This window comes from Dipodomys ordii, unplaced genomic scaffold, assembly GCF_000151885.1.
Source record: "Dipodomys ordii isolate 6190 unplaced genomic scaffold, Dord_2.0 Scaffold132, whole genome shotgun sequence".
In the NCBI taxonomy this organism is placed as follows: Eukaryota; Metazoa; Chordata; class Mammalia; order Rodentia; family Heteromyidae; genus Dipodomys; species Dipodomys ordii.
The window spans coordinates 2,986,095-3,008,156 of NW_012267348.1; the positions used below are offsets into that span (position 1 = coordinate 2,986,095).

General features: G+C 40.1%; 1 protein-coding gene across 1 annotated transcript in view; it reads right to left on the reverse strand.

Moving 5' to 3' along the window:
* The window catches only part of Cacna2d3 (calcium channel, voltage-dependent, alpha 2/delta subunit 3), a 935,068-nt gene that overhangs the window by 685,266 nt on the left and 227,740 nt on the right, over positions 1-22,062 (reverse strand). The window contains exon 3 of the mRNA XM_013030732.1: positions 20,842-20,958. Coding sequence (XP_012886186.1) covers positions 20,842-20,958 — 117 coding nt within the window. The remainder of the gene's footprint in view (positions 1-20,841; positions 20,959-22,062) is intronic.

Here is a 22,062-nt window from a genome sequence, read left to right on the forward strand (position 1 = left end):
GCAAAAAAACTAAAATAAAACCACTCTAGCTTGAGAGTGAGTGGGAATGCACTTAATTATATATACTAAGACTGTTGAGTCTACCCACCATAAGGGCTAGCATATGGCTGAATGGAAAAAGTTCACCAGACCTAGTAACTATCAATTGCTAGAGATGCTGCTAACTTTTGCCAGCCTCTTGGGACTTTGAACATCTAGAGAAGAGGATGATGGCTGTACTAATGCTAACCTCCCATTCTCAGGCTCTAAGATCTGTATATATAATGCCAACCCATCTGTGTGTGCCAGATGGTAGGGTGAACCAACTTCTTTAGTCCCTCTGGGTATCCATCCATGACTCATACTTTCTGTGTATAGCCTTCTACTCAACCTCCACCAATTTTTACGGCTGGTTAGATAGACACTACAGCTTGAAATCTAGGGAGAAGTTAGGGAAACTATTGTGAGATACTCTGCCATTGCCCATCAACCACTGGTAGGGCCAGGGTCCTAGGAAACTCAGAGGACAAATTGAACAAAGGTTGGTATTTTCATTGGATTTCTTTGGTTGTAAAGAACAAATAAAAACACCCTCAAAGACACAATATAGGAATGTGCTTCACAAGGCTAGGGCCAAAGAGCCACAGTGTTATCTTAGGAGAGCATCTTTGAGAATTAGCAGTTAAATGGACAGAATAAAGTACAAGGCATGGCTATCTGAAATCAGGAGACAATCAGTACAAAGGCTCAAAGAGAAAGACAGCAAAAAAAAAAACTGAGTAAATTAGAAGATAGAAAAAGTTAAGATTGGTAAGATGGCCGGCAAAGCTCAGACTTTTAGTTCCATGATAAGCACTCTGGGGACTTACTGGTTAGCCTGCTCATACCTGGTATCTGGCCCTCCACATTTTATGGAGCAAGAGTCAAGAAGGGGCAGATCCTCATAGAAAAATCAGTAAGGATGGGGCATGGGGCCAGGAAACCATGATCCAAAGCTAGCAAAACTGTGATCCCAAATTGCCATTTTCTCTTTTTACTTTTCTTCAGTACTGGTCACAGTAACTGGAAGTTGACTGAAATTAGATACTGAAGAATTTCCTAAGGAAAAGGTATAAATAGGGAAATGTGAGAGCAAATGACAAGGCAATGATGGAGTAGGGTAGAGAAGTTCAGGTGATATTTTGGGGTAGGGTAGGAGGGGTTCTCTCTTAAGCAAGGTGGCCATGGAAGGTTGCCACAAAAAAGAGAATCCAAGGTGAACCTTGAATACCAAAGAGAGATCGGATTTTGGTAAAGATGACTGCACTCGTGCAAGAGCACTAGAGAGAGAAGAGCGTGTATATTTAAGAACCACAGGATAGTCCACATGGAAACTCAGCAGAAGAGGGTGAGAGAGGGAGGAGAAAACAGAACTATTCCATGGACCAGAGTGTGGATTTCATCCTAAATGATTGAGAAATGATGAAGGGCAATAAATGCCTGCAACAGCACACTGAACTTCCAGAGTTTGCACTATTTAAGAGGCAAATTGCAAAAGCTGCAACATAATCCCCAGGTCAGTGAAAGTAAATATGACTCTAGAGATGCTTGGATATCTGCACTGGTTCTGCTAATAGTCGCTGTGGTACATGATGATAAAAGGAGCAATCATAAGCACTTAGCGGGTGCCTAGAATTGGGCCATGTATTTTAGATCATTTATTTCTTATATGCCATGAGTCAGGTTAGTCACAGAGTCATTGTACAGTTGACCATCTGGGGCTCCAAGAGAAAAATAACCCTCCCTTAGTCACACAGCGCCAAAGAGGCAGAATCAGGACTTGAACTTGGATCCAGGGTTTCTAAAGCCATCAAGTGGCCACCTTTGGATGGCACAATGGGGGAACTTCAGAAATATAGTGTCTGTGAGCTGGTAATTGCTAAAGACAAATGTTTTCTCGTTCATCCCCTTGCTCATCCTAGCACAGGTAGACACACACACACACACACACACACACACACACACACACACACACACCACAGAGGAAAGAGTAGTAATGGGAGGAGGAGAGATAGAGAGAAAATAGAGAAAGAAGAAACATGGCTGGAAGTTGCCTTCAACTTTTATCACCTTTTCCTGTGGCAACAACAACCTGCTTAGATTATAAAAGAAAAAGGCAATGCACATCACAGGAGCCAGTGTTCATGTTTTCTTTCCTGACTAAAGGTAAACAAGGTAAGGTGTTTTATTCCTGTAGACCCATCACCTAAGCCTCAGGAGATAAACATTGTTCCCAAATGTTTTCTTACGGCAGTGCCTTTGTGCACCAGTGATTGCTGTAATTTAACCTCCATAATAAAACAGAATCATCACTGGGTGACAATTCATAGAGCAGTTTCAGAACTCTTTATTTCTTTCCATCGAACTCCATTGTGATGATTTACTGGTGCTGTCTGCCTTTGGGGAGTCAGGGAACACTGTCACTGTCCTATCCCCAGCCTCAGGCCAGACAAGGCACTTGTCTAAGGCACCCAAAGATTTTATCTGCAGGTAGCCAGAATATAGATTCCATCATACTGACCAGGAAGGGATCTATGGCTTAATTTTCTGAGGTAGACAAAGAAACAGTCTATAAAGCCTTTTAGTAGTTCAGCCAAGCCCATGTCTTCCTGGTAAATCATTTTCCTGAAGCACAGAGAAGCCCAGGTTATATAATACTCTACTGTAAAAGGCAAGCTCGAGCTGCTGTCTGCAATGAGCCTATTTGAATTGCTGGCTTATTAAGAGACCAAAGGAAAGAAATGGAACTGGGGTAACATTGTAAAAGGAAGGAAGAAAAATAATACATGGCACATAGAGGTGAAAAATTAAGTGTCATGAGTGGCAAATGGATGCATCAACAAACTTTCCTCCATCCAAAGCATGTCTAGCCTAGTATCCCAATAGGACTTTCAACTATTTTGATGTGACTCAGATGTTAGCTCATGTAGAGATAAGCAGGACTCAAACAATGAACTTCTAAGGCAGAGTATTAAAAGCTTAACCATTTTTGAGCATGTGCAGTGGCTCATGCCTGTAAGCTTAGTCAAGAGGAAGAAATCCAGAGAATCCAATAAGCCGATGTGTAAAAAGCTAGCAAGATGCTATTTCAATAAGCAAAGTTAGATGTAGTGGTTCAAATCAAGTCAAGTGAGAAGGATGTATAGGAGGATCATGGTCTCAGGCCAGCTCTGAACAAAAATGCAGGAGGTCCTATCTGAAAAATAACCTAAAAGTAAAGAAAGCTGGAAGTATGGCTCAACGTGCACAGCATCAGCCTACTAAAAAGGAGGCCCTACGTTCAAAACCCCACAAATGCCAAAAAGAAAAAAGTGTACCTACTTAAAATAAAATTTTCAGATAAAGAATTTGGGCATCCTGATAAAGTGGATGCAGGCTTTGGGAAGCATCAGAATCTATTTGTGCTGTGCCAAGCTTCCCCCTCTGTGGTCCTAGAGTTTCCTCGTCTGTCAAGGTAATAGTAGAGTTGTGGATTGAATGTGTCACCACTCAAATCCAGGTGATGCTACTAATGTAACAGTATTATCACTCAGAGACTTAAGAAGTATGTTATGAAGACTCCCCACTGAGGGGGTATTAGACACCATATACAAAGGCTTAACAAAGGAATTGGTTCTCTTTCTCTTCTGCCTTCTGCAAGTGAGGATACAATATGAATGCCCTCATCAGATACCAGATACAAATCTCCAGAAGTATGTGAGAATAAATATCCACACTTTGTCAATTACCCAGCCTCGGGGCACCAAGCAGATTAAGACAGCTAAGCAACCCCCATAATGGTGTTAAAAAATGAAATACAATGTGTGGAGATGAGATTCTAGGCACAAAGAAAATAATTCAGAGAAGTTCCTTGTAAATATTATCATTCTCCCTTTGCACTAAGGCTGAAATTTCAGACATTTGCATGTCACCATGACCATTCCCCATTCACCATAACATCCCACCACCCTGGCATATTTATCTGTCTTTCGCTCCATTTCTGTATGTTAGCCAAATACCTAGCAAGCATAATAGCTGTCTCATGTGAGGCCACTCTCTTGACTGGCATTTTCCCCTGAGGACCTGAACTCCACCCTTGTATTCTAATGAGGGACATTGGTATCTACCCTAATGAATGAGATGGGCATCCTTATCGGGTGTATGGGTGCTTCCTATGCTTTTAAATAATATAATGGCACTATGCTATACATCTTGCTCTATTGATTATATATTGTTTCATTCAAGATCTACATGAGTGGTAATATGTGCTCTAAGTTCATCAGTTCTCAGGGCCACATCCAGTACCTGCAATTTTCACATTTCCATAATCATAAGATTCTGGGGACTCTAGCCACTCTCTAGCTGCAACTGGCCTCCTCACTTCCTCTTCACTTATATATATGTTCAACACAACTCAGGAAACATCTATAATTTTGCTCTTAAGGATAGTTGAGTTGTCCTAGTATTGATCAAATGCACATGATTGTTATGACTATTATGAAGTTGACTGCATAGCCCTGAGCTCCCTAATGTACTTCAGCCATTAAAGGATGGCCACATTTTGTCTACACTGGATTTCATCCTATGTTGAGCTAAAAGTCCAGGCCAATGAGCGCAAATTTTCAATACATTTTCAATAAATGTACATTTATATAGGCTGTGGTGTCATAGGTTACCACATGTGTACAGTATATACTGATCATATCAGGGTATTTGTCATTTCCTGTCCTTTTCTTTTATGTTTGCAGCCTTCAATATCCGCCATCTTCTAGAATTTCTTAAAATATAGGTTCATTTTTTTGGTGAGTGAGCTATGGCCATCCCACAACTGAAATTTTTTAAACTTTCTCAAGTGTTACTATTAAGTACGTTATTATATCCATACTTGTTTTCTAATTATGATCATAATTAGAGCAAGAAATAAGCAACTAGTCTTGATGAAGGATTATGTGCCAGGCACTGAACTAAAGCCCTTTATATAAATGTTTTCATTTGACCTTCAAAATGACTATATTCCGTAAGTGTTATAATTATCACTTTATAGTTAAGAATAGCAAAGTTTTGGGATTCAAATAAATTGGAAAAGATTATTTAAGCTATTAAGAGATGGTGACATTTGGTGCAAGACCTAGAGCTTACTTCTAGTCTGATAAGCTACAAACTGACATATACAAATAAAAATAAGTATTACTTACCAAGTACTCTGTAGGTTCCACATTCTGGGACAGTGCTATGACATTTGTTCCCCACTGCTTCCTTCTCAAGAAGGGAGCTATGGCTTCATGGCTCAAGGCCCAGGTCTGATGAAGCCAGCTTCACACTCTGGCCTATTCCAGGAATCATGTGCTTGCTGTGTATTATGATGTCTATTTTACAGGTGAAAAAGCAAAGACTGAGGCTTGGGTCACATAGCCAGTAATAGCAACTAACCTCAGGTCTCCAAAGCCAGTCACATGTACTTCCTTCCAAAGAAGAAATGAACCACTCTCCCAAGAGTCTACCGGACGTCTATTTATCTATCCACAAACCCAAAAGATGGTATGAGCAGAAGCCCCATGTTCTCACTTCTACAAGAAAAAGTGATCCCCACCGCTGGCCTCTTTGAAGAGGCAGGACCCACCTAGACAGTCTGTGGGTGCTGGTAGCTCACACCTGTAATCCTGGCTAGTCAGGAGACTAAGATAGAAGGAACAAGGTTCAAAGCCAGATCTGGCAGACATATCTGAGAGCCCCTTATCTGTGGTTTACTAGCAAGAAAGCCAGAAGTAAAGGCATGGCACTGACCTTGAGAGAAAGAGCTGATCAATGGAAGTACGACACCCTGAAGTCAAGCCCCAGATTGATCCAGCATGCACACACACACCCACGCCCACACCCCCCCCCCCCACACACACACTCATTCACTAAACCCCGCAATGTCTCCTCGGCTACTTTCAGAGAACTGGAAGCCAATGGGATACAATGCAAGCTCTAGAATGAACAGAGGACTGTCTTTCTTGGCCTGGCTCCTAGTAGGTGCCCTCTTATTGTCCAAGTAGAGGAGCAGATGCCCCCAAATAGAGTAATACAAAACTGGTTCATCTGTTACATGTAGCTGAAAATAAGGCGAGGCTTTGCTTCCAATGCAAACAAGTTTCTCAGGGTACCTTCCAGCACAGTAATAGCTGCTGCAATTGTGCGGCATCTTCAGTGGCTCCACAGGCTGTACAAAAGCTCTGTTCTCTCCAAAGTAAAGTGCACTCAGCTGGAGGAGAGGGATGGGCCATAAAGGAGCCAGGATTCCCATTGAGATGTGGAGGAACCATTTCACAGTATCCTTTGAGGGGAAATATAAACCAGATACCCAGAGAAAAGCCGAGAGCAAGGTAGCATTTCCCTGGAAGCAACTGGAGAGTGGTATAGGGACAGAGATGCAGATGATACTGAAATCTGTCCATCAACATTTACTGCTCACCAGGCCTAGCATGTGAAACGCCAAGGGCAACACAGAAAGTGAAAAACATCCAACCACTTCCCTGACAGATGATGAGGAAAGTATTGAAATAAACACACAAATAAACCATCTTTTATCCCATGAGCCCTACCTTGCAGATCACGGGAGCCTTTGTTTTTTTTTTTTTTCTCTTTATGTGGTACTGAGGAACCGAACCCAGGGTTTCATGCATGCGAGGCAAGCACTCTACCACTGAGCCACCTTCCCAGCCCGCGGGAGCCTTTCTTGTTAGACGCTAACCCAACCCCTGCTTTCTTACTCTGCACCAACCTTGCACCATTATCTTCTCCAGTATCAATCATGCTGTCCCTTCTTCTATATGCCTCCTGAGTAGATACCTTGCCCTAAAGTCCTGCTGAGTAGATACCTTGCCCTATTCCACAGCCTTCCTACTCCTTTAACTTCTGACCCAGCACGTGTATCCCCAGGATCCCATAAACACCATGTGGGGCAGAGCCAGTTTTCTTCCTGATGGCTACTAATCCTATTAACATTAGCCAATCTGAGACCCTAGGCTGACACTGCTGGCAACAAAAAGTAAGACTGACAAGATTAAGGAAAGGCAAGACAAGCCAGGTGTTGGTGGCTCATGCCTATAATCCTGGCTACTCAGGAGGTTGAGATCTGAGGATGCCATTCAAAGGCAGCACAGCAGGACACTCTGAGAGACTCTTTTCTCCAATAAAACTACTCAAAAAACCAGAAGTGGAGCTGTGGCACAAGTGGTAGAGCACTCAGCTTGAGTTGAAGAGCTGAGGGATAACACCCAGGCCCAGAGTTCAAGTCCCACAATACACACACACACACACACAAACACACACACACACACACACACAAAGGCAAGACAAGTGAGGTGAATATCTGCCCCAAACACATGCAGGCATTTGATGCATCACTGAAGGTAGCTCAGGACAGAGAAAGAAGGTAAGTAAATTGAACCTTTACACTCAAGCTTTGATTTCTCCCTCCTTGAAATGACAGGACTTTACTTAAAGACATGCACACTTCATTGAGCAAGCATTATTAGTTCAAAGTTTTACTGGCCCACCTAATTTCTAGCTGTGGATAATAGATAAATCAGACAACATGTACTTACTTGATTTACTCATCTGAATGTGTTTCAAATGGCCTAACTAGACACATGTGCACGCCCATGTGTCTTTTACCTGGTACGAATCACATCTCAACTAATGTTGTTTAAAAGATCCTAAGAATCACCTAGTGCTGTGGTCCCCTGGTGAGATAACTGTTAAATGCTAACAACTCAGTTATTAAGACAAGTTACACACATGACAAACATCGGAGAGGAGATGAGAGAGTCTAATTTAAAGTCATTGACTATGCAAATATGAAATTCAAAATATGTAAATGTACTACACTGTGATAAAAAGCAAAGATAGATAGGGCTAATTTCTTCCTGTTAAGTCTGCTAAAATATCTCCTTTATTGTTCTGCACCTACCATGGTGAGCTCTCTGTACTGTTGTTCATGAAGGCTTAATGCTCTTGTTTTGTAGGATGAAGTTTGATGAATTATTTTTTTTCTATAAGGTGCCTGCACAGAGAGATAAGTGCCACATATTCAAATGTGGCCACTCTGACCATTTTCCATCCCTTTCTCTACATGAGTGGTATGGTCCATGTCATCATTCTAGTAGGGAAGTATGCTGAGGAAGGAGAAAGGAATTGCTGGGGCTTTTGTTCTCTGCTTCTGCGAATGAGACTAGATTGGAAATTATTTACCTAGATCAGGAATTCTCTGAGATTGGGAAAAAATGCACAGCAAAACAATGAGCTTACCACAAGGGCAAGAAGAAGAAGTTGTTTTTAAAGGTGGAGAAATCCTCAGAATAAGTTTTATCTGGTAAGCCACAAACTTAAAAAGAGGGGTGGGGCAGAGATAAATCTGCTGGGCACCAGTGACCCATACCTCTAATCCTAGGTACTCAGAAGACTGAGACTGAAGAATCAAGAATCAAAGCCAGCTCAGGCAGAAAAGCCCATGAGACTCCATCTCCAATTGACCAGCAGAATGTTGAACTAATGCTGGTTCAAGTGGCAGAATTCCTGCCACAAGTAAGAAAACTGAGGGAGAGTGAGGCCCTGAGTTCAAGTCACAATAGAAGAGAGAAATCCTATGTCCCTTTATAATGCTTTCCTACCCTAAGTATTATGAATAATTTTATCTTGTCCCATCCGAAGATTTTTATGTTGGTATAATTTGGGGAGGGGAAGGGAAAAAACAAATTGTTTAAATAGGGATACAGGTGGACCCACTGCAACAATGAGATATACAAGATGCTATGTAGAAAAATGAACTTGACAACTTTGGCTGGGAACAGGGCAGGGGGAGAGGGGAGGAGTGTAGTCGTGGAGATGGGAGGGGAAAAACAAAGGAGGAGATAACAATGTTGATAAGAAATGTACTCATTACCTTGCTCATGTAATCGGAACCCCTCTGTATGGTATTTTCACAATAAAAAACTTATCAAAAATTTTAAAAGAAAATAAAAAGATTTTTAACACTAACTTCACAAAGTTATCTCATTCAAACAACACACAATGACTTTGCAAATGAGGATCACTGGGTGGAAAAATAATGAGGATGATGTCTAAGACCAGAGTGATGGCAAGGCCAATGCCTTCTGCTTATTTTTGTAGAGGGACTTATAGAGCTCTAAGTGCCCTGCATACAACTTTCAAACTTCATGTACTCGGAAGACTCTTGTATATTCTCCAAATGAGGTTTAGCCCTGATCTAAGGCAATGATGACAAACCCAGTGCCTTTTGGGGACAGAGTAGCCACATTGATATATGCAGAGGTCCATGGACACCAACCAAGCAGTTCATATTGACTATTTCTATGTAGGAAAGGGGGCCCCTGATGACTAGACCACTCTATTTCTCAAGGTTCAAATCAGGATATTTGTGTATCACATCTTTTAGCTTTAGTGGTACTAGCATTTGAACTCAGGGTCTCATGATGGCTAGGCTGGCCCTCTCCCACTTGAGCCATGCCTCCAGCCCTGAATTTTGCTGGTTTATTTGGAGATGGAGTCTAGCGAATTTTTTTTTTGCCTGGGTTGTCCTCAAAACATAATCCTTCAGATCTCAGCCTCCTGAGTAGCTAGGATTAACAGGAGTGAGCTATTTGTACCTGGCTCAGTTCTTTCTCTTTCTTTCTTTCTTTTTATTGTAAAGGTAATTTACAGAAAAGTTACATAAGTCAGGTATTGAGTACAGTTCTTTTGGAATAGTGTCTTCCCTCCCTCATTCTCTCCCAGTCAGGGAAGTAAAACATGACCATAAACAGGAATGACCCAGTAACTCAGGTATACAGTTCTCGTGTATATTTCTCCCTGTCTACACTGTAGAGCCATGCTGTGAGACTGTGGAAGTGAACTCCTCTCTCACCATCATGTGACCCCTGAACCTCCCTCCCCGTATATACACACACAGGAGCATTAGGGAAATAGCTACTGAAAATCCTTCTCTAGAATTAACTCATCTCTACCACATCTGGATCCAGAGACCAACTTTGATACCTCCTGTGGACCATGGCTACAGTGATTATAAAGATACGCTGAGGCATGAAGGGAAGAAACCTGCTGATCTTCTGTGGAAGACTACTCAGAGGCAGGTGGTCCACCTGGTTCCACAGCATCCTAACAAAGGTAACCAGCCAGCTGGCTGAAGGGCTGCCTGCATGTTATGCTCTCTAACCCTGGTATGTTCCTGCCTTGGGCTGCTGCCTCTGGTTTTCCGCAGCTGATCCTCATCCACTCCCTTCTTGGTGAATCTGCCAAGAATCAGTAGCTTGCTCAAATGGAAGTTGGTAAGAGGATTCTTCCACATTAGCTGGCATGAGGATAGCCACCAGCAACTTCCACTGGGATTTACATGAGGCCTCTGCTTTCGGATATCCCCTGCTGGCTCCCAGAGGCTCCTCACGGGAGCCTATCCAACAGCCTGGTGAAATGCTCTGGAGTCAATGAGTACACTGAGGGGGCTCTCTGAATGTAACCACCCCCCAACCCATCCCCCCCCCCCGGACCTGATTTTCCTCCCTAGCTGACTCAGAAAAAGAATCAGTGTTAGAGTTCCAAGAAGAAAGACTTAACATTTCCCTGATAGTACAAAGCACTGCATGTTGTCTATTCAACAGCCAGCAAGCCAGGGAGGTGCAGTAATGACAGCCCAGCTGATTTTTAACAAAGACTCTGATTACTCGCAAGAGCTGTCATCTCTCTACTGAATGCAGTGTAAATGAAATGCCAATGAATTCCTAACTACCTTTTATTTCCCCCTCATAACCTAATTTGGAAAACGTAAATAATTTCACTGTTTGCAGGCCCAGCTGCTCCTCACCTCCATATGGAAAACTGAGTAAAGACCACAAAGCTACTAACTGAGCCATCACCACATCCTCTGTTACAAATACTAAATAAACATTCAAAATATTTCTGTGAACTGTTAATTTGTTGCTAGTAATTTATACAATTATAGCCAGTGTTATTTTATGATTGTTATTATTATGGTTTTATTCTATCATTTGGATCTATTGATAGTGACATGTCAGGAATTTACTATGATTTCCTCCCACCCACAAATCTTTCAAGACTTCATTCACCTTGCCTAAATATAAATCAAGTGGCATTATTTTCTATCAAGCATAGTGTGTTGAAACAGGCACAGAATACTTTGCAAAACCAGAACTAAAACAAGCACCATTCAATGCCTCCATTCACCTCTCTCCACCCCCACAGACACAGATGAGGCACCATGCAAGCACTCCACCTGCAGATCAGTGCCTGGCTCTTCTGGTTACAGCAAGCCAGACAGCCAGAGAGCACCACAGGGTCAGTCTGTTATCTTCACATGAGCTTAATTATTAAGTGGGCTAATGGTGGTAGCCTAAACTGTAATTGCACACTGAGCACTATGGCTATGAGCCTGTCTTTCAGGCTTCTTGGTCCACTTGGTCTTGATCAAAGCCACAGGAAATGGTTGGAAACTAGATTTTGTAAATGGAGAACAAAAACAGGCAAGGAAAAGTAGTAAATGTGATTCTAAATGACATTCCATTTTAAAAGCAAAAGGTAATTATTTTTCCTTTTCATTACACCACAGAAATCAAATCCAAATTCCACACAACCCACAGAAGAAGTGGATCATTTGGTGAGGAGGAGGGCCAGAGTGGGCAACAACATGCAAGAAGGCCAGCAATAAGGTGATGTCTACCCCAGGATGGCGTGCTCACCCCATGACATCATCATGACCCATATGGCAAGACACTCTCTCAGCACCCGCCTGAGTTCGAGAGACACAAAACATTTATATCATTGAAGTTCCTATTCCCATAAAATTTGCATTCTAGTACTACATGAAGCAACAGGCATGGAGGTAGAGCATATAAAGGAATGAAGCAAGATGGCACAGTAGATCGTGGCAGGAATAGGCAAGGACCTGGGACAGAAGCTTCAGATGATGTCCTGCCCTACTACTCTACACCTGGGTTAGCACAGAGCCTGGACAGTTAGAATGTTCAACAAATACCCTCAGGATCTCTGAAAGTTTATCCTTCTGACATCATAAGAGGTGAGCCACTCCCAAGTTTATATCCATCTTCTTGAGCATACTCAGCATATTGGGTTGTTTCACTTCTCAAGGATGTGAGCCTCCATATCATCTGAGGAGAAACACCTGCGATGTCCACATGCCTGAGTCCCAGCCCCAGTGTCCAGCTCATGGCTATGACCAAAAGATGTCTCAGCCAGGCATAGGGAGAGACACCAGGGACATACATAGGTGTTCCTTCTGAGTGAAGAAGAGTCAACTTCTTCCTTCCTTCCTTTCTCCAAGAATATCACTTACCTAAGGGTGAAAGTCGGGGCAAAAGCCTTCTACTATCATTGTGATAGGTGTTTTGTTTAATAAAGTGAGGTGCACTAAAATGTGTGCACATATACTAACAATTGGTACACCCACTGGAGGGATCATTCCTTTTATTAGTAATAAGTCATTTTGTCCTTTCGACCTAATTTTGATTTGAAGTGTATTACATCAAATATGAGCATAGCTACTCCTGAGTGTTTTTAGGGTCTATTTGATTGGAAGATCTTTTCTTTTTTTATATATTTTTTATTGTCAAGATACCATACGGAGGTGTTACAGTTACATGAACAAGGTAATGAGTCCATTTCCTATCAAGCATTGTTACTCCCTCCTTTGTTTTACCCCTACCATCCCTTTCCTCCCCACCTCCCCAATTCCTCCTCACCCCCCACCAACTTGTAAAGTTCACTTTCAACATAATATCTTGTACATCTTGTTGTTACAATGGGTCATCCTATATCCTTATTTCAGCATTTTATTATTTCTTTCCCCCCCCAAATTAGAAAAATGTACATACAAGATGCAGAGCACCATGGAATCCTATGACTCCATCAGAAAGAATGACACCACCCCATTTGTTAGGAAATGGAAAGACTTGAAAAAAATGATATTAGGTGAAGTAAGCCAGGCCCAAAGAAACATAGGTCCCATCATTTCCCTTGTCTAAAATAACTATTGTATGTCTAGGACAAGCAGAAAAGGTCAAAAGCTATGTAAATATGACCATATAAGATGTTGCTAAGTGAAATGAACCCCAAGACAGGAACACAAGAGGTTTTATCTGTCTTGATGTTGCTTTTAATGTATATATAATGTACTATGTGATTTTTTTGTTTCTTTTGTATGTTCTTCCCCAATGGTATAACCGTTGTTTTCACTGGGAGATCTTTTCTACCCTTTCATCCTAGCCTAGTGTTTGTTTTTGTCTATAAGATGTGCTTCTTATAGTGGGCCAAGTCTTGCTTTTTGATTCAACTTGCCAGAATTTCACCACTTGTAGAAATACAATTTAAGAAAAAGTTTTAAGCCAGAAACCGAGCTCATACTTATAATCCTGGCTATTCAGGAGGCTAAGATCTGGGGATCACAGTTCAAAGCCAATACACATAGACAAATCCTAGAGATTCTTACCTACAATAAACCACCAAAAAGTTGGAAGTGGAGCTGTGGCTCAAATGGTAGAGCTCCAGCCTTGAGCAAGATATCTCAGGGACAGCACCCAGGAACTGAGTTCAAGTCCCAGACCAGCACACATATACATGCACACACATGTGCACACACAAACACACACACAAATCTCTTAAATAACCTAATTTTCCTAAGAAAGTAATAAATTAGGAAGATGAGAAAGATTTAAAAAGAGAAAGAAAAGACAGAGAGAGAGGAAAAATAAGAGGGAGAAGAAGAAGGGGAAGGGGAAGAGAGGAGAAAGGAGAGAAAAGGAAAGGTGAAGCAAAAGGGGGAGAAAGAAGTGGAAGAAAAAAGAGATGTCTATTTGGCTTCCTCTACAGAAATCATTAACTACTGAGCAATCAGCCTGATTTCTGTCCATTCCAACTCTTCCATTCAGTTACTTTGAGAGAAAGCCCCCACTGGAGGGACTACGTGAGCTGAGAGCTAGTCTAAGCAGGCCACAGCTTGACATGAGCAACATGCAGATGATTCACTCACTTGGAGCAGACCATGAAATGTTCTGAAAGGCCCTGAACTCAAGCCCCAGTACCAGCATCCTTTCTCTTCATCTGTGACTCAAATTATACTTTTTTTTCTTACTATTCTCTCAAGAAACATGAAATTTTGAGATGAGACTAGAAATGAAAAGGATATAGCTCAGTGGTACAGTATGTGCTTAGCATGCACAAGGAAAATCCTGGGTTCAATTTCAGAACAAAAGAATAACAACAGAGCATGTACAAATCAAAACTCTTTTAGACAGTCTCAGTTACATCCCTTGCTTGAGGACTGATTCTAGCAGTGCTTGGCTCCATTCAGCTCCTGACAATTGCTATAGCTATCTGAAATTAATATTTAAAAGAAAGGACCAGTCATTTTCAAGAACATTTCTTAACTTCGACAGCTATACACAAAATTATTATACCATTTCAAATTAACTGGCTAGCTTTTAACAAGTATGCTTTGTCAAAATTTCTTACATATACGGAGATCAGTGCATTCTGAAACCTGAAGTATTCATCTAGCCCCATAGCTATTAATCCTTCATCTAGCTTCTATTTCTGATAAAGTCTACTTTATTCTTGTTTTCTGTGCTTCAGTGTACATAGTTACATAGGAACATAGATGTGTTTTTATAGTCTTCATATGTGGACATACACTAGTCCAAAAATAAAAACAGCTTTAATAGTAGCCCCTGGCTTTTGGAAGAATGGCATAAATCTCTTTTGTAAGGGAAAAAAATCCATTTCCTAGAAGGTAAATGTTTATTAAATGCAAATACTGATATTCGTTACCTAGGGAAAAACGACTTGCTGCATGTGGAATTTCTCGATAAAAAGCTTTCAAGTCCCAGCTTTCTCCAGATAAGCTCCTATCGGTGAAGTGACGCGTGAATCCACTGAAATTGAATTACTGTACAACAGCAATTACTTTCCACAGTACAGCTATAATGGGAATCAGTTCCACAATGAACAGCAGGTAGTAAAGGAAAGGGAAAAAAATTAATGCAAAATCTAGATTCCCTTAGCTCTTTCCAAGAAAGAAGAGAATATATTTTTAAGCAAAGCACTTTTTTGAAGTACCTGATTTATCATTTTATCAATGTAAATCTGAAAATAAGTGAGACAGGATTATGTTTATTTACAGGTATGAGCTTTAGAATATTTGAGGGAATTTTGTAAATTGTTTATCCAAGGTTTGAAAACACAAACTCTTCATATATTAAGTTTAGCTACACTTTCTTTTGTATTTATCTTTCAGTTCTCACTGACAACTGGTGTTCATTCTCTTAGACACTTCTATTTAGTTTGGGTTTGGAGGGAGGGGACAAATTTCAAGGTTTTGTTTGATATGCTACCAAAACAGATACTATTTTCTAGTATCCACCACCCTTCTCTCTCCCTGAGACATGTTAAAGTTTTTAGATGTCTGAACTCTGTATTGCCTACCATGTAAAGTCATTTGGATCAACATCTGATGCTGAAACTGCAAGAATTATGGGGAGGGTGGGGAAATGGTCACAAATCTGTCAGTGGCCCAATATCAGTTCCATGTAATTCAAGGCAAAAACCACAAGAATAATTCACCTTCTTTTAAATATCCTGGAGAATACTCCTATAAAATTATGAATCTTAGTTGCATGGATCACTAGACATAAATGAACCATGACTTCCATGGCAGAGTTGGAATCTGTCCTACAAACATATTTCCTATAATCAGAGATGCTTTGGCTATTCAGCCTGGTCTTAAAGCTGCTCCTCCAACCTCACACCCTTGGCTCTACCTGCTGAGAGTTTTCTGGAGCTCTAGCTGATGCTTCTAGATAACTGACAGCTAGGGCTACTCCGAGTGTACGGTTGGATCATAAAGACAAAGGAAAGGTGGAAGGCTTCCTATCTATATAACTAAGTCATGAAACATGTATCCCTTGGCTTCTTCTTCTGTTTACATCCAGGCACATTTCTCAACATCAGCAACTCAGGAAAAGGGAAGTTGTGTCAAATTGCCTTTTGTCAATATCCCCAGATGAGTTCTGACTTCTGTCACAGACAAGCATTCCAGGTGTCACTTAGGAATGGTCCAATGGGAGGCTCATGTTGGCAGAAGACTAGAGCATTTCCTTTCTTCCACATCTAGTAGGTAAGAGAACTCCCATGAAACACTAATAAAGTGAAAGCAAATTGATCCCACTTCTTGTCTTTTCAAAGGAGTGAGAAGCTTGATAAATGGCTCAGCAACTCCAGTTGAGAGCTTGGTAACATGAATATGTTTGCATAAAAAAGTTTGGAGATGGTGCCTGAAGCACAAATACAATACACAAAAGCCAATGGCAGCATTAGTGTTTCAAATAACCTAGAGCTGGCCTCTGAGTAGATTTGCAAAAATTATTTAAACCACTCATAGCATTGAAGAGTGCTAGAAAATGTAAAGAAATGCCGCAATAATGATGGGACCATTATGTTAATGGAAATTATGGAAACTAAGGTTATTTATAATTTGTTAGTCTGAAAAAGTTATATGTAGTCCATTACCAACCCAATGACAGAGGTTAGGTAATGGCCAGGGCACTTCAAGGTTTCACATTTACCTCAGACATCTGATGAGGGAAAAAATAGGACTTTCTGTGATAGGATAATTACATGGTGGAGAGTAATTCAAACAGGGGATGAACATGAGAAAATCACTCTGATTCAACTAATCACTGGGGAAAATGATGGAGGAAAATGATGAAATAAAGCTAGAAAAGACAAGAGGAAAATATCAACATTGTTTAACAGCAGGCTTTGTTAAAGAGCTGCATTGGGGATGTCCATCATTTCCCCAATACTACCTCAATCTACCTGAATAGACCAAACCTGCGACCCTTACAACCTTTTGTAAACTGCCACCACCTACTGTCCACATCAGTGGGGGCTGTTAATGTTTCATGTTGTTTTTAAACCAGGTTTTTCCTTGTATATGTTTATGATTCATAGTGATAAGCCAAAAAGGACTGATAAACACCTGGCATCAGGAAGGATGAGGGAGGGTCCCAAGACCTCTGATCTGACCAGAATTGCTGCAGGGTTTGGAATTGGAAGATTCCTAGGACTGGTGCACCCACTGTGACAAACTTAAAATTCTGCTCTGCTCCAGGGTCCACTGGCCACTCAGTGGGTATCATGGGAAAGTACTTACCCTGTTTCACAATGGTGCATTCTAGTGCTAGAGTATAAAACATGGGCAAATTTGGGTTTAGACTTTTCTTCTTTCAGATCTCAGAGGAATACAATAACCTTCCCTGCTGCAGAAGTAGGTGCCATTGTAATATTAAAAAAGGGTCATATGTTCCTCCCCCACAGTATATACCCTGTTTTCAGTGTATTTGATGTCGGTGCCCTGCATCTTGTATATACACTTCTCTAGCTTGGGAAGGAGAAGGGAAAAAACAAAATGCTTAAATAGGGATACAGGTTGACCCATTCTAACTAAATGAAATGTACAAGACACTATGTTGGAAAATGAACTATACAATTTAGGTGGGAGGGGGGAAGATGTAGTTGTGGAAGTGGAAGGAAGGGAGGGTAGGGGGAAAACAAAGGAGGAGTTAACAATGTTTGATAGGAAATGTACTCATTACCTTGCTCATGTAACTGTAACCCATCTGTACAGTATTTTTACAATTAAAAATGTGTGTGTTTTTAACAAGGGTCACAGTCACTACTTCTCCAGCTTCAACATTTACCAACATTTAACTACATGGTTTCTGACTGCTGGCCATAGAGTTGCATGGCTCATGAAGGACCAGGCTCCTCTCAACTGTCTCCTGACAAAATCCCAACAAACCCTAAGAAAAGAATAAGGGATAAGACAAGCATCACATATAAGACTGATGTGCTCAACAAGATGTAATGGCATCAGGCATGCTTACAAAGGGCCAATACGCCTATTTAAAAATACATAAAATACACATTACAAAGAATCTGAGCTGCTTTTATTCTGGGAACATTTCAATTCAAACAGAGCAATTTCTTTTTCCTCTCAAAGGAACCACACCAACCATATCAAATAGTCTAAGGGGGCTGTGTGTGGAAAGCTCACTAATTTAAAGCAAAAAGGTTTCAAAATTAGGCAATACAAAGAGAATGAACCTAGTTCATGTTCCTTCTTGTCATTATCCAGGTGTTTCCTGCAGCTGCAAGACTCCTTCACTATTACATGCTCACAAGATGGAAAACCCTTAGCCAGAAGTAATGGCCAATGTTCACTCAGCTTTGTCTGGTTACCAGGCTCTGTGTCAAACACTGCACAGACACACACAGAAGCAATGCACTCTTGCTATCAGAATGACAAAGTTAACTCTGCTGTTCCTTTCTCATATAACTTTGCAAATGGCTTTATCCTGTCCAGTGTGCTGGCTGAGCTCTAGGAAAATGATAACTAGTCCTACAGTTGATGTTAGAATTAAATATGATGGTCTATGTGTCGCTGTGTCTTGTGATTTTCTCAATGGTTGCAAAATGTTCCGGTATGTGAGTCTGTCATAACTGATGCTCTGCTTCCATGTCTCTGGACATTTACATTGTTTGAAAATTCAACAACAAATATTTCTGCAGTGATTCTCTTATGTATGAACAATAAATCAAGCAACCAATCTTATAAAAGTTTCACTAAGGTGTCCATTTTATGAACAAAAAATGTTATTGGTGGTTATTATCTACATTCCCAGATTCTGCTTCTGAGAGGTGAATAAATGGCCACCATGCTGCCTAGACATGCGTACACGCCAGAGGCCACTTCCAGAACTGGTTGTCAGTACACTACTTTCATGATAGATAAAAGAGCTTTTAAACAAAGGAGGAGGCAACAATGCTTGATAAGAAATGTACTCATTACCTTGCTCATGTAACTGTAACCCCTCTGAACAGTATTTTCACAATAAAAAACTTATTAAAAAATAAAAAAGAGCTTTCATTCTTCCAAGCCACTTCTGAACTCCCACCGAAAGGCAATGTCTTATTTAAACAATAAGCACAGGCCCAGCCACAGCTCTTATTCCCTAAGTGATGTTTACCTACAGGGCCTATGCTCTGTGGCTCAAAATCATGATTCAGATCTTCCATGGGTGAGTTTTTCCCATTTTACAGATAAGGAACTTAAGGATCGTAAAACAGTGTTTTGCTGAGACTCAAAGCATAATGAGTGACCAAGGTAAGCAATGAAACCCAGGTCAAACTCTTGCTCTTCCATCATAAGATATAACCTCCAGTGATGGGAGGGAGGAAATGAGAGGGAAAGAGGAAACAGCTGACACTAAGCAAAAGAAAAGAAATGTACATATCACCTGATTTGGAAGAAATAGTTGTATGGTCAAAGCTTATAGAATTCACAAACTTTATAGACAATGATGACAATTTGCTTTGTGAAGTTTAAAATGTGTTTGTGACTTTAACTAAGTATCACTATCCCATAATACTGTGAACTTTGTGAAATTTATGTAATCACTTAATCTCAATAATTTTTTTCCAATATCATCATCTTTATTAAATTTAGCAGAAGAATGACAATATGTTAGAAATGATCTGTACAACTTGGGGGAGGGGATTGGAGGGAAGGAAAGTAGGAGAAAATGAGAGAAGGGGTAATAAGTTTGACAAGAAATGTACTTATTATTTTACTTAGGTAACCCCTCTGTACATGACCTTGACAATTAAAATGAGAGAGAAAAAATTAGTGTAAGAAAACTTAGCGAAAGCATTACTTTATCAGAGGATATGAGTACACATACATGGAAGAAAGAATCATACTTATCTCTGTTTGCAGGGGAGAAAATCCTTAGGAGAACCTAAAGACTTCCCCAAATATTCTTTTCTCAATAAATTTTTTTTAAAAAATAATATCACATCAACAAATAAAATCTCTCTTCTAAAAGACAAAAAAGATATCATCTTACCTCCCCTAAATGGGAAAAGCACAAAGCTGTTTTAGAAGCAAGCAAAAATGTAAGATTATGTGGTTTAAGGTATAAATAACACGTGTAAATCTAGAAAAGCCAAACTAGCAAGTTATCCTTTATAATAAAATTATTCTGTAGAAAATTATTAAAACTGAAAGTGAAGCAAACTATACATGAGAGTTAAATGACTCTTCAGCTTACAATTTTAGCCAAACTTCTGTACCAATACAAAATTAATGCTAGATATTGCAACACTTGTACATCCTAAATTAAAAATGTAAGATGCCCTGTTTGGCTGGCAATAAGGAATGAAATTGGGAACCATCTTGAAAATCCAAAATAATACACATGTATACTACAGTCCCATTTTCTAGCAAATACTGACATTTCAGAAAGCTATTACTGATCAATTCAAACATTATAATTATGGCATGTTCCAATAAAGTTAAGAATCACTTCCAATTTCTTCATTTATCCCATTAAGGTTTTAAAGTCCACATTTTCACCATCATTATTTACCATTTTTACTAGCTACTTAGTTGAAACTCAAGTCCCCTTGAATAACATTGGGGAATGAGCAAGCATATCACACAGTTGGGGGACATCTATGAATGTTTAATTAGTGCCCCTCTGCTGAAGGCATAAAATCCTAAGGGGAAAACTGGCACTAGAACTCTATGAATAAAACAGGCTTTTGGGCCTCGCTAACTACTTCTGGTTCACCAAACTGAACAAACAGTTGAAGTAGTGGTCAACTTTCATATCTGAGAATTGGGCTCATCAGTGTCACTCCCTGAAGCTCTTTTTGGGCTTTCAGGCAACACAAAGCAGAACTAGGAGTACTTACCCGCACCGCCTCAGACTTCTTGTGAAACATCTCTTCCATGTTCTTTGCCAGTTTTTTCACTAGTTGCAGTCCATCAATTTCTTCTATGGCAACATCTTTTTCATATTCTTTATATTTCTGTAAAAGGTGGGGGGACCATTAAAGACATATGACACTAAAATACTACACCTGTTATTTCCTACAAGGGCTAAGTAAAAATTAAATAACTGTTCTATTTGAGTTGGGGCTGTTATAATATGTTTTGCAAGTATTATGCCAACTGAGGAGAAATGTGAAAAGTGAATCTAGCACCCAGATAGAGAGTAACCTTTAGTCCATTGAATGTGTTCCCATGTTGATTCACCAATCCCTCACATTAACAAAAACAACATATACTCTGGTAACTGAGCTACTTAAACCAGCAGTTCAAAGTGACCTCAAAATTCCTAAGAGTCCTGCCATCCCCTCAGGAGGCCATTGAGTATTTTTTTACAACAGCTTATCTATATAATGCCTCTTTTCTTCATGGATTTTGACAAATAACAACAGATTCAATTCAGAAGATACAAAAATCGACCTGTTACCTTTAAAACCAAATGTGAAAGGGAAAATGCAGCCCTCTAATTTTTATTTCAGAAAATACACTTGTTTTCTTGTTTTCCTATAATATGTTATTTACCTAATAGATTTAACCTTTTGAATTAATTACCTTTTAAAAGTTAAATTTTTTAAATTACTTCTTAATTTTTCATTTTTACTTTTCATTTCTAACATGACAAATAGCAATAGAAGCAACCCATTTAAACAGAAACTCTTAGTGATCTTTCATGTTTTGTAAAACTGTAAAGGAAGCTGAGTGCCAGGGGCTCAAGCCTGTAATCCTAGCTACTCAGGAGACTGAGATCTTAGGATCGTGGTTCAAAGCCAGCCTGGGCAGGAAAGTCCGTGAAACTCTTATCTCCAATAAACCACCAGAAAACCCGAAGTGGCGTTGTAGTTCAAGTGGTAGAGCACTAGCCTTGAGCTGAAGAGCTGAGGGACAGCACTCAGGCCCAGAGTTCAAGCCCTACAATCGAGCAAAAAAAAAAAATGTAAAGGAGTCCTAACCTAAGACAAAAGTTGATTTAACTAAAGATATAATTTTTCTCTCACTGGAAAGAAATATTAATAGAAATCTTCCAAGTGGAGTCCAAAATAGTTTTCATGTCTCCATGAATCCATTAGTTCATATAGTTATTGAGG